The sequence below is a fragment of the Heliangelus exortis genome, chromosome 3 (genome assembly GCF_036169615.1).
Source record: "Heliangelus exortis chromosome 3, bHelExo1.hap1, whole genome shotgun sequence".
NCBI classification, from domain to species: domain Eukaryota; kingdom Metazoa; phylum Chordata; class Aves; order Apodiformes; family Trochilidae; genus Heliangelus; species Heliangelus exortis.
In genome coordinates, this window is record NC_092424.1 from 32728466 (window position 1) to 32740692 (window position 12227).

Sequence of the window (12227 nt, forward strand, 5' to 3'; positions counted from 1 at the left end):
CCCACAACTCTGTCCTCCTGCTGAGTGGTCTCCACTCTAAGAATTCCAACACCCAGAACATACCCTGGTGCCCTGTCACCATCATTTGAACGACTGCGTCACTGCACACCCCCACACACCTCCAGCTGCTCTACTGCTCTACCCCAGCTATAACGTCTGGATGAACATTTAAATGCTCTGACCCCTACTGCTAACAGGACTGCCAGCACACCTTGTATACACGTGGAGAACTTGACGTGGCCACAAGAGCTCCTCCTCCCTTCAAGGAGGATACATGAGCTGCTCAGTCCCAGCAAGGCTCTAAGTTTTAGTAAAGTCTACACAGTAGTGTAAGTCACATCAGGACACCTGGGATGCTGGGGACAACTGCCAAGACCAAAGCACACAAAGGAATGTGCAGTCAGCCACCTTTTCAAAACTAAACCCTCAACACAGAGCCTCAGAAGAACATGGCTCCAGCTCCTCTCACCTACATACACCTTTCTTCCCACCTCTTCGTCCTGTTTTTTCACCTCCCTGTTCACCACAGCACAGCCGAGCAGCCAGACACACAGCTCAGCTCCAAGGCACCAACCCGGGCTCCTCTCTTCTTTGTCTTCCGGGGGAAGACAAGCACCACTTGTGTCCCAGACAAGAGCTGGAAAAGGTGCTCTCACCCTGGGACCATCCATCAGGTTCAGGGACAGATCCAGCTCGCCTTGGACACACTGCTCCTCAGCTAGCTGGCCTTCCACCTGGTACAGCCTGGCTTCCACCAAGGCATGCCAGCGCATCCAGAACTGGCCAGAGAGCAGGAGGGCTTAGAATCATAGAATCATAGAATTGGCTGCGTTGGAAGGGACCTCAGAGATCATCAAGTCCAACCCTTGATCCACTACCGCTACAGTTACTAGACCATGGCACTGAGTGCCACATCCAGTCTCTTTTTCAATATCTCCAGGGACGGAGAATCCACCACTTCCCAGGGCAGCCCATTCCAATGCCTGATCACCCTCTCCCTAAAGAAATTCTTTCTAATGTCCAACCTAAACCTCCCCCGGCACAACTTGAGACCGTGCCCTCTTGTCTTGCTGAGGGTTGCCTGAGAAAAGAGACCAGACCCCACCTGGCTCCAACCTCCTTTCAGGGAGTTGTAGAGAGTGATGAGGTCTCCTCTGAGCCTCCTCTTCTCCAGGCTGAACAGCCCCAGCTCCCTCAGCCTCTCCTCATAGGTTCTGTGCTCGAGTCCCTTCACCAGCCTAGTTGCCCTCCTTTGGACCTGCTCCAGGACCTCAATATCCTTCCTAAACTGAGGGGCCCAGAACGGGACACAGGACTCGAGGTGTGGCCTCACCAGCGCTGAGTACAGGGGCAAGCTTCTTACAGCTTGTGCTGCCTGGAAAACAAACATCCCCCCAGACTTCCATCAAGAAGCTCACCTCCTCTCTCATGTCCCATTTACCTCCTCACACCACCCCACAAAATCACCTCCCCTCCCCCTTCTCTACATTCAAGACACCTCCTAGATCACCCTGTCCAACCTCTGATCTACACCATAATCTAACTACCAAATCATGTCCTCAAGGAAGAAGTCCAAATGCCTTTTAAATACCTCCAGGAATGCTGACTCCACCACTGCCCCTGACAGGCCATGCCAATGCCTGACAGTCCTCTCAGTGAATAAATGTTTCCTAACATCCGGCCTAAACCTCCCCTGGCACAGCTTCCATCCTTTCCCTCTGGTCCTATCACAGTCCACTAAGCAGAAGAGGCTGTTTCCCTCCTTACTCCAACCTGCCTTGAGGTAGCTGAAGAGAGCAATAAGGTCTCCTCTCAGACTCCTCTTCTACAGACGAAACAGCCCAAGCTCCCCCAGCTGCTCCTCACAGGACTTGTGCTTCAGGCCCTTCATGAGCTTTGGTGCCCTTCCTTCTCTGGACACGCTCCAGCACTTCTATGTCCCCCTTACAGTGAGGTGCCCAGAACTGAACACAGGACTCAAGATGCAGCCTCACCAGAGCTGGGTACAGAGGGACAATCCACCTCCCTATTCCAGCTGGCCAGAGTGTTCCTAATAAAAGCCAGCCCTGGTGGCACCACTGGCCCCCATGACCCCTTTTCCTTGTTAGTCACCCGCTCCTCCTGCACAGTCCCACACCTGCTCTGCAAGGGCTCTACAGGTGGTGCGCATATCACAGGAACAGCCCTGCTCCCATTGTTTCACCTCTTTTGTCGGGCAGAGCCCGGCTCCCATTGGCCCTGCTCCTGAGGGTTATCCCATGAAGGCTGGGATGCTTGCTGATGAGAAGATGGGGAACCCTCTACTCCACTAAGAGTTACCTTGCAGTCTTTTCTTGAAGAGATCCCTTCACGCTAATTATCAATTTCCCTCTCACTCTCCCTAGTAATTCAGAACCTGACCACTTCTTCTCGGAGCTGTGCCGCCAGGCTGAGCAGGTCAGCAACCTGCTAGCACAGGACGCAGCCACACGCAGCGTTCTGCCCTGCTGCCAGCGAAAGGCTGTGGCAGTCTTCACAGCCGGGACTCCAGCATGCACTTTGCCGGGACCTGGGAGCACACCCCAACTCCTCCCACTAGCAGCCCTTCCTCCCTCAGTAAATAAGGTATTGCTGGGTTGCCTGTCCTTCTCCCAGCAGGGAAGGGAGCCCTGCGGCTCGCCATGCCCGCTTCACCTGCTCGCATCAACTGCCTCACGCAAAACCCCACGTCCCACACGTTTCCTGCGCCGCTTCGCCGCGCCCTCTGGGGCCGTTAAAAGACGGACCCCGGCCTCTTCGAACACGCCCCCTGCACGCACGCAGCGTTGGCTACGGTGGGTGCTCCAGCGCTTGCACGCCGAGGCTCCGCGTCCCTCAACCCCCTCTCACTCGACGCGTCCTCCCGATTCTACCGACATTTTTACCCCGGCTTGCCGCGGTTTTCACTCCTATAGCCACTCCTTCTCGCTGTGCTTCTCCTCCCAGCTTGTGCTGCCTGGGAAACAAACATTGCCCTATGCTCCCACCAAGAAGCTCGTCTCTTTCTCATGTCCCAGTCACCTCGTAAAAAACACCCCTCAAAATAAATCACCTCCCCTCCCTGCTCCCCACATGCACAAGTCCTCGGAAAGGCCAGCCCGACCGCAGCAAGCCCACGTCCAGGGGAAGCCTCAGCCATGGGCAGCACGACACCCTGGAGTCAGCCTGCGAGTCAGCCTGCACACAGGAGAACGTCAGGCCCTCTCCGGGCCTCGGACAGGAGCTGCTGGGTGCGGGGACTGCACGTTCCCATCACCTGCCAGTCCTGCGTGGCCCCGGGGGGTGCCAGCAGCCCCCTGGCCAGCAGTGCAGGCTGTACCGAGGAGGCGGCGGGCCACTGCCAGGCTGAGGACTCCGCTGCTGCCGCTTTGGAACTCTCACCCGGGTAACATCAGTAGTGAGAACAAGGAGGAGTTCTGCTGACCAGGAAGGACTCCCTGCTCACAGTTAAATGCAATGAAAAAATACTCCTTGAATTTAATAAAGGAAGTTGTTAATAAGGTGAGGAAATGCCTATCTGAGAAGACCTCTATCTCGTCATTAAAATCTTCTGGTTATAGGTCAGTCAGCCCTGGATAACAGAAGGGAGCTGCAGGAGTCACTGAAAGCAAAAAGCTTTCTCATAGTCTACAAGGAATGCACAATCCAGCGCCGGTTTCCCAACCGGCCAGGCATGATCATAGGACTGGAGCACCTGCCATGTGAGGAGAGGCTGAGAAAGATAGGCTTGTTTAGCTGTGAGAAGAGACGGTTTAGGGGAGACTTTATTACCATCTCCCAGTATTTAAAAGGTGGCTACAGACAAGACGAAGACTACAGATTGAAAGGAAGTCAGATGCATGAGACGAGGGGTAATGGGCACAAGATGCTTCTCGGGAGATTCCAGTTGGACACAAGAGGAAAATTGTTCACCAGGACGACATTCAAACATTGGAATGGTCTCCCAGGAGAAGTGGAAGATTCCCCCACTTGGGACACTTCTAAGTCTCAGCCCAACAGGATGCTGAGGCATCTCACAGAAACCATAGTATTACCTAGAAGGCTTCTTGGACCAGACCATCCCTGAGGTTCCTTCCAACCTGACATTCCATGATTCCATGATTCTTCTAGAACTCCTGCAAGGAGTGGCAGGAGAATGGCCGCCGGGGCGGTCACATCATAATCCTAGACCTGTGACAGGCTGTGGTTTGGAAAGGACCTATTGGGGCCATCAGAGGGACCATCTAGTCTACCACGAGACAGCGGTGAGGACGGCAGCATGGGCCAACCACTGAGCCGACCACGCTATTCGTGCTGGAACTGCTGTTCCCTGCGCAAGGGCCAGCAGGAGGAGGATGACCTCGAGGACTACTACGTGCCTCAGAGGTCAGCACCAGGGCCGGTTTCAACAGGGAGCACACCAGAGCCCTACAAGAAGCCGGCCAAACAGTCCTGGTGGAAATTTCAGAAAAGCAGGAGGGCTCCGGTGAGCCAGGTGTTGGAAGCAGGCATCTCTCGCACTTCCCTGCGGGAGACCAGCACCGTGCTGACCCAGCACCCAAGCCAGCTCAACCGCAGCAAGCCCACCTCCAGGGGAAGCCTCAGCCACCGGCACCACGAGACCCTGGAGTCAGCCTGCGAGTCGGCCTGCACACAGGACAACGTCAGGCCCTCTCTGTGCCTCGGACAGGAGCTGCTGGGGGTGGGACTGCACGTTCCCATCACCTGCCAGTCCTGCCTGTCCCCAGAGGAGGCCAGCAGCCCCCTGGCCAGCAGTGCAGGCCGTACCGAGGAGGTGGCGGGCCCCTGCCAGGCTGAGGACTCCGCTTTGGAGCTCTCGCCCAGCCCCCTGGGACGCCACTTGCCTGACACGGACTCGGACTCGCTGCAGGAGTTCCTGGCGCTGGAAGCGCATTTCCTGAGCGAGGATGAGGGTGAAGGGGCCGTCCACGGCTGCCTGGAGGCTCAGGTGAGGGAGAGAGGGGGACGAGAGAGGGACCGTGCCCAGGCGGCCACCTCAGCAGAGGGTTACAGCACACCCACAGCTCTGAGAAAGAGCACTTCTCTCCTGGGTGCAAACAGGGCTTTTCCTGCTGCCTCTCTTTCCAACGGGGAACTTCATTTGCTCTCCTTTCCATTCCCCAGAGATCAGCTCCCCAAGATGCAGCTTGAACACTAAAAATTCCATTCAAATTTGGCCACTAGCCTATTTGTTAATATAGATAGCACTTGTGCTGACATTTGGCATTGCTTTGTCACTTGGAGGATCTCCTCTGAAAATCCGCTCTGTGCTGTGTTTTCCTCCTATAACGTAAAATCGGAGCCCTGGGAATTTCTGAGGAATGCATCGGAAAAGGCTCCTTGTGGCCTGGCCCGTTATCTGAATGTGCCTCAGTTTCTCCCTGACCACTGCATTTCCCACTCTGACCTGAAAGCGCCCGCATTTCTTCATTACCTAGACCATCCGGACGAGTCCTCCATGGAGCAGTCCTGAAAGCATGGAGTATGAGGAGGAGGGACACCAAAAATCCCAGACGGGATACGTGCTAAGTGCAAGATGTATATATTGTTATTACTATTACTATTACTATTATTATTAACTTTTCAGATAGAATAAGTCCCTGTAGCCTAAGATGGGAGGGGGCTTTGCAAGTCTTTTCTTTCTGTCTTGACCTTTTTTTTTTTTGGGGTGGGCACTCTTCCTCCTCTTCTCTACATAACCTTTTCCTTTTTTCCTTCCTTTCCCCCTCAAAAAACAGTAAAGGAAGTTAATGAGCCCACTCTTCATGAGATCCCTGTAAATGGGCCTCGATGAGAGGTGTCCACTAACATCTCTCCAGATGGCTATTTTCCATTGCAAGAGGCACAGCCTGGAAGAACCTCCTACTCCTGTTGCATTGTTCCACTTGAGTTTGGTTTTGGTGGCTTCTTTGTTGGAGAGCCGAGTAACTTCACACCTTGTGTGACTGAGTGCTCTTTTCTGTTCCAGACGAGGTCGTTGCTCTTTTGGGAGAAGGCACCTTTGGACAGGTAGTGGAATGCATCGACCACCAAGAGTAAGTCTTTTGAGTTCAAGACAGACGAGTATTGCGACTGATGCTCTGGCGGACTGGCTTGGGACCAGTTCAAACTCTAGTCGAGCCTGTGTGCAGATCGATGCACCCTTCTTAGATTAACTCCACGCGTCCTCTAGAATTGAAGACCTTGTCTGATGAGGCTCCCATTGTTAGAAACAACATAGGTGCTGACAGTTCCTGAGGATTCTTAGCTTAAAGTTCTCCTTGGTCTCATCTTTCCAGGGACGGCAGGCACGTGGCAGTCAAAGTAGTGAAAGGTGTCGACACGGACGGGGCAGATTACGCAGAAGTGGCAGTGCTGCACTATTTAAACGCACTGGACCCCAGCAGCACACAGTAAGTAGACAAAGCCGACCGCACCGTGCGCTTTGGCTTTAAGCTTTCCCAGGCGTCGCTTCCTGGAACAGAAGAGGCACGGAGCGAAGCCTGATACAACGGCCGCTGGCACTTCCTCTGTTTTTCTGCTTTTGCAGTCACTGCGTCAGAATGTTGGACTGGTTCAAGCACTGTGGCCACCTCTGTATTGTTTTTGAGCTGTTGGGGCCCAGCACCTACAGCTTCATTGCAGCGAATGGCTTTCTGCCCTTCCGCGTGGACCACATCAGATGCATGGCCAGCCAGATCTGCCAGGCTGTCAACTGTAAGTACGCTTCTTGCTTGCTTGGTTTGTTACATTTTCTCTGTGGCTGGGACAAGCTAACTACCCTTGTTACCTTGCAGTTTTGCACGTCAACGGGTTGACACACACAGATTTAAAACCACAAAATATTTTGCTTGTCAACCCCGAGTACACAGAGGAGTACAACTCCAGCCTGGTGAGTTGCTGTTGTCTTCCCCACCTCCCCCCCCTCAGCCACCCTCTGCCTTTATTTGGGCTCAGCCATCCCACTGCTTCCTCGCAGAAACAAGTGGAGCGCAGACTGAAACACCCGGCCATCAAAGTGGCAGACTTTGGGAGCACAACAGGTGACCAGGAGCCTCACTGCCCTCTGATCACTACAAGACCCTACCGAGCTCCTGAAGTCATCCTAGGTCAGGAGGAGTCCCTTAGGCACATCTTTGGCCTCAGATGCTTCCTGCTCTGCTCTTGGAGGCGGCTACAGGAGCGTGGCGCCTCTTGCTGCAGTTCCTGAACTCTCTGTAGCCCGGTGCAAACACGGACCTTCTGAATCTCTCCACAGCCCTGGGATGGTCACAGCCGTGCGACGTCTGGAGCATAGGGTGTATCCTCCTCGAGTACTACCTCGGATTCCCAGTATTTGCGGTAGGCAACTAGGAGCCTCCAGTGACGCAGCGCATACAACGCTGCCCAGCTCGGGGAAAATGCGCTATACGCAGAGGTGGGGGCTAAGGAGAATGGTCTGTGCAAGAAAGGCAGCTGCATGTCTCTCTGCAAGGCCACCTTGAGGAGAACAGAAGACGTAGGCACAAAGGCACTCTCTCAGCAGAAGACCTGGGCAAGCTGCTTTCAGCAGTCACTGAAAGAACAGCAGCTTGGCACCAAGGGTGACCCCGGCACCATACGCAATTTCCAAGCAGCACTGATAACTGCTAAAACAACACTGATACAACGAAAGTAATGCTGGGTCAGGGGAAGAAATGTCCACTAGGTTGTACCTTCTTCTGGGAAAAAGATGACTATGGCCACTCTTTATTCCTCACTCGGGAATGGATTATCGGTTGCAGGGTACAGTCAAAGAGGAAGTAAAGTCACTGTGTGGTCTTGATAACTCCCTCTAACCATCAACCATGTCCACCTAGATTTCTCTCCAGGCCCACGAAGATAAAGAACACCTGGCAAGGATGGAGAGAATCCTGGGGCCTTTGCCAAGTGACATGATCAAGAAATCCAGGTAATTACATTTTTCTGTACCTGGACTGCTAGGGTTCAAATGGTGAAATGAACATTCCCAGACCAGTCCCCCACTTTTGAACAAAGATGCTGATAAACCACTTCCAGCGCAGGGACAAAACAGCACCTTTGAAGAGCAAACTCTTTGTTCTGGGAGAAACAGAAAAAGTCTCTTTGTTTCAGGAGAGGCGAGTATTTCTCTAATGGCCGGCTGGCGTGGGATGAACACAGCTTCCTTGGCAGCTATGTCTCGTGGCAATGTAAGCCACTGAAGGTAAGAAAAGCAAGGGAAACAGCTTTGGCAGGGAGGAGATTCGAGTGCAAGGGTGCAATCAGGAAAACATCTCCTGTTGTTTTCTCCCTGAAGGCGTACATGACCTGCAGCACTGAGGAGCACCGGCACCTCTTCGACCTCATAGAGAAGATGCTGCGGTACGAGCCAGCCGAGCGAATTACTTTAGAAGAAGCCCTCAAACATCCTTTCTTCTTCCCGCTCAAACGGGAAAAAAGGGCACCGCCTCCAAGACCCGAGGGGGCTGACCTGGGTGTCAGTCCCCCAAAGAGATGTAGGAAACCTTAGATGTTTGTTGCATGTTCTGTTTGTTGTCAGTTTCACGTTTGTTTCCCGTTTCATGTTTGTTATAATAAATTAGTTTGTAAATGCCCTCTGTTGTGTTACAAGTCTTTGGATACTGAAGTTTAAACCCAGCTGTTGGCACAAAACGCAAAAGAAACCGATGAGGGTGGCTGCACAGCCTCCCTAAAGGAAGGTCTGGGGACAGTGGCACTTTGAGCCACGCACGCATGTCCCACAACTCTGTCCTCCTGCTGAGTGGTCTCCACTCTAAGAATTCCAACACCCAGAACATACCCTGGTGCCCTGTCACCATCATTTGAACGACTGCGTCACTGCACACCCCCACACACCTCCAGCTGCTCTACTGCTCTACCCCAGCTATAACGTCTGGATGAACATTTAAATGCTCTGACCCCTACTGCTAACGGGACTGCCAGCACACCTTGTATACACGTGGAGAACTTGACGTGGCCACAAGAGCTCCTCCTCCCTTCAAGGAGGATACATGAGCTGCTCAGTCCCAGCAAGGCTCTAAGTTTTAGTAAAATCTACACAGTAGTGTAAGTCACATCAGGACACCTGGGATGCTGGGGACAACTGCCAAGACCAAAGCTCACAAAGGAATGTACAGTCAGCCACCTTTTCAAAACTAAACCCTCAACACAGAGCCTCAGAAGAACATGGCTCCAGCTCCTCTCACCTACATACACCTTTCTTCCCACCTCTTCGTCCTGTTTTTCACCTCCCTGTTCACCACAGCACAGCCGAGCAGCCAGACACACAGCTCAGCTCCAAGGCACCAACCTGGGCTCCTCTCTTCTTTGTCTTCCGGGGGAAGACAAGCACCACTTGTGTCCCAGACAAGAGCTGGAAAAGGTGCTCTCACTGCCAGGCTGAGGACTCCACTGCTGCCGCTTTGGAGCTTTCACTCAGACCCCTGGGACAGTTTTAAGTTTCAGCCCGACAAGGTGCTAAAGCATCTCACAGAAGCTATAGTATTACCTAGAAGGCTTCGTGGATCAGACCATCCCTGAGTTCCTTTCCAATCTGACATTCCATGATTCTTCTTGAACTCCTGCAAGAGAGTGGCTGTAGAATTGGTTCCAGGTGGTTACATCGTGATCCTAGACCTGTGACAGGCTGTCTTTTTGAGGGGACATATTGAGGCCTTAACTGCTCAGTTCCACCATGGCTCTAAATTTTAGTGTGTTATACAGGGCAGAGCAAGTCACATCACTTTACACATCACTGACTGACCAAGCCATCGTTCACCTTATCCACCATGGAGAAAATCACCTCCAGTGTCCAATCCTTCTGGTGCCAGAGAAACCCTGAGTTCTTTCAGGGTGTTTTGGGGTTTTTTCCTGCATGGCACAAGCTTCGGGCTATTGTCTGTTTTGTCCTCTGCCACGGTCTCACCAGCATAAATTACCATCTCCTATATCACTCTCCTATACTAGTCCTTCCTGCACACAAAAAGAAAACTCAGAACACTGAAACAAAGGGCATTAGTAATGTTAGGGAGGTTTTCTTTCCAGCATGATTCCAGTATCTGAATCAAAGAGGTTTTGAGAAAAATACCCTTAGAGCTTTGAGCTGAATTTTTCAGCCTCCACATCCTGTGGAAATTGTTCATGAGCACAGGGCAGGCTTAAAGGACAATCCTATGCCACTGAAGGGATACAGAACTGAGTACTATCACTAAGAGTGCAAGGCTGGGTCAAAATTAAGGCAAAAAACTTCAGAAAAGACTTGTGTCTTTACTAGCCTAAGTATTTATGCTCTTGTACTCAAGATCTGTCTTCCCGCTTTAGTCCAAGCAAGCAGGAGATTGCATTTTGTTAAGCAGAAAATCTGAGGTCAAAAAAAAGGAGCTCTCCAAACAGTGAAACGAGAATCTCTTCATCCAAGCTTTCTTGGTGTGTAAAACCAAGCATAGCTCATGCTTCTGCACGTCAGTGTGAAAACAGAACATGGTGAGTTTATAAGCCTTTCCACCAAAGCAAGTTTTTCAACTTACTTTGTATCATGAACACTGGTATAAAATTGGGTCTGTTAAAAAACTGTCTTTGCATTAAAAAATTTTCCTAATTTTTCCTTCCTTCTCACCTCATGGGTTTTTTTTTTTCAAGTACCCTCCAAATTTGCTTTTTATAGTGTACTCTTCTGTGTAAATTTGTGGTAACTTGTTGAGGGGCCAGAATAAGGGTATTTTGGGGTAATTACAGCTTTGATAACCCACTGTGTAACCAAATACTGAGCTACGGAAATAAAAAGAGGCTAAAAATTATTGCATCAATTAATTCTTAAGTAAAACTCAGTCATTCAGTGGTTCCTGTACATGACAAGAGTACTTCAGAAAAACAAGATAATGGGAAAAACTCTACACTAGTTCCTCATACAAAAATATATACCTTGGATTCCCAAAGAAAAGTTCTCTTCACAGTTCAGATATCACCCAGGCTAACCTCAGGCACTGAGAGCATAAATCAAGTTTTCTCCACTTCCAGGGCTTATACTCCTTAGACAATCACATCTAACAGCTAATTCTTCAAAGCAACCTTACGCATTTCTCTTTGGACACATCACAACAAGTGCTGAAAAAAAGCACTTTGGAGTGAAACAGAGAGCTACCAAAATAAACAAAACCTGCATTTGTTAACTGCCAAGTGACACAATCACTACAGTGATCTAGAGAACATTAGTTTTCAGCAGTACCACCACTGTAACCTCATCTTCATCTGTTTGTTTTGTTCCTCATCTCAGCTTCCAAGGGCAGCCACACATCAAAGTTACTCACAGAAATGGTGATGGAAGAAGAAATATTGAACTATAAATTGATAGTAGACAAGCACATTTTTCTGGGATGCTTTCCCAGGAGCTAAGGCTGTTCTGTTTAACGGGCTTGGGATCTGACCACAGCAAGCCTATGATCTGCAGTCCACATTCTGTGTATTTGAGTTTCAGCCTTGGTCACTCATTTCCACATCTCCAAAACTGCCCATTGTGCTACAATTGCTACCAGTCTCTCTTAAGCCCCTTTGCCTTATACCCTGTGTGTTAGGCACCATGGAAATGAGCCCTTGCTTACCTGAACATAGTAAGGCAGCTGCCCTCCGGGCTCCTTGGAGGACCATGGCTTCAAACACACACACACACACCAAGCCCCAGCTTCATGAGTCCTGCAAAAATCTTTGACCCTTGACTTCTAGATAACATTGTGTATGAACTGTCCCTGCAGAAATCATCAAGGAGCAGACACAGGTGTTGCAGGATGAGTCCATGCTTTAGTTCATATTTATACCTTTGCTCTCACTCATGAAGCATGGTAGAGATAGTCTCCAACTCAATAGATGATGAAGGGAGACGAAATTTGTGATCATATACTTATAGAAGCATTAGTATGAAGGACTTCTCCAAGCCTCTAGTCCAACATCTCTCTCAAAGCAGCACTAGTACCAAAACTAGACCAGGTCAGTTACAGATTTTTCTAGCAGAGTCTTGAAAACCTCTAAGGACAGAGATCTCACCCCTATGCCCCAGGGCTGTTCCTGAAACTTACTCAGCCTCCCACACCTCAGCTTCTGGACACTGTGTATTTTTATGTTGTCCAGCACTACCTGAACAATTTAGCCTCCTAATCCATGTAACTGCCATTCAAGTAGCTGGTGGGGAAATTAAGTCAGCAATCAGAAACTGATGTGTATTAATAATCTTCATCATC

The 12227-nt window shown here is 50.7% G+C and overlaps 1 protein-coding gene across 3 annotated transcripts; it reads left to right on the top strand.

The window, feature by feature from the left end:
* Positions 1 to 4530: 4530 nt before the first annotated feature.
* On the top strand, positions 4531 to 8588 carry LOC139794405 (dual specificity protein kinase CLK1-like). 3 transcript variants are annotated; one of them, XM_071739931.1, is made up of 10 exons: positions 4531 to 4966; positions 5457 to 6053; positions 6297 to 6410; positions 6548 to 6714; positions 6795 to 6889; positions 6977 to 7106; positions 7256 to 7338; positions 7836 to 7927; positions 8110 to 8200; positions 8294 to 8588. In XM_071739931.1, exons 4-10 carry the CDS (start codon positions 6561 to 6563, stop codon positions 8504 to 8506), a joined length of 858 nt encoding a protein of 285 aa, XP_071596032.1. In that variant the 5' UTR covers positions 4531 to 4966; positions 5457 to 6053; positions 6297 to 6410; positions 6548 to 6560; the 3' UTR covers positions 8507 to 8588. The 3 variants fall into 3 exon arrangements, with proteins under 3 accessions (XP_071596032.1, XP_071596031.1, XP_071596033.1); XM_071739930.1 differs by having other exon boundaries at positions 8110 to 8588; XM_071739932.1 differs by lacking the exons at positions 4531 to 4966; positions 5457 to 6053 and having other exon boundaries at positions 6281 to 6410; positions 8110 to 8588.
* Positions 8589 to 12227: the final 3639 nt, after the last annotated feature.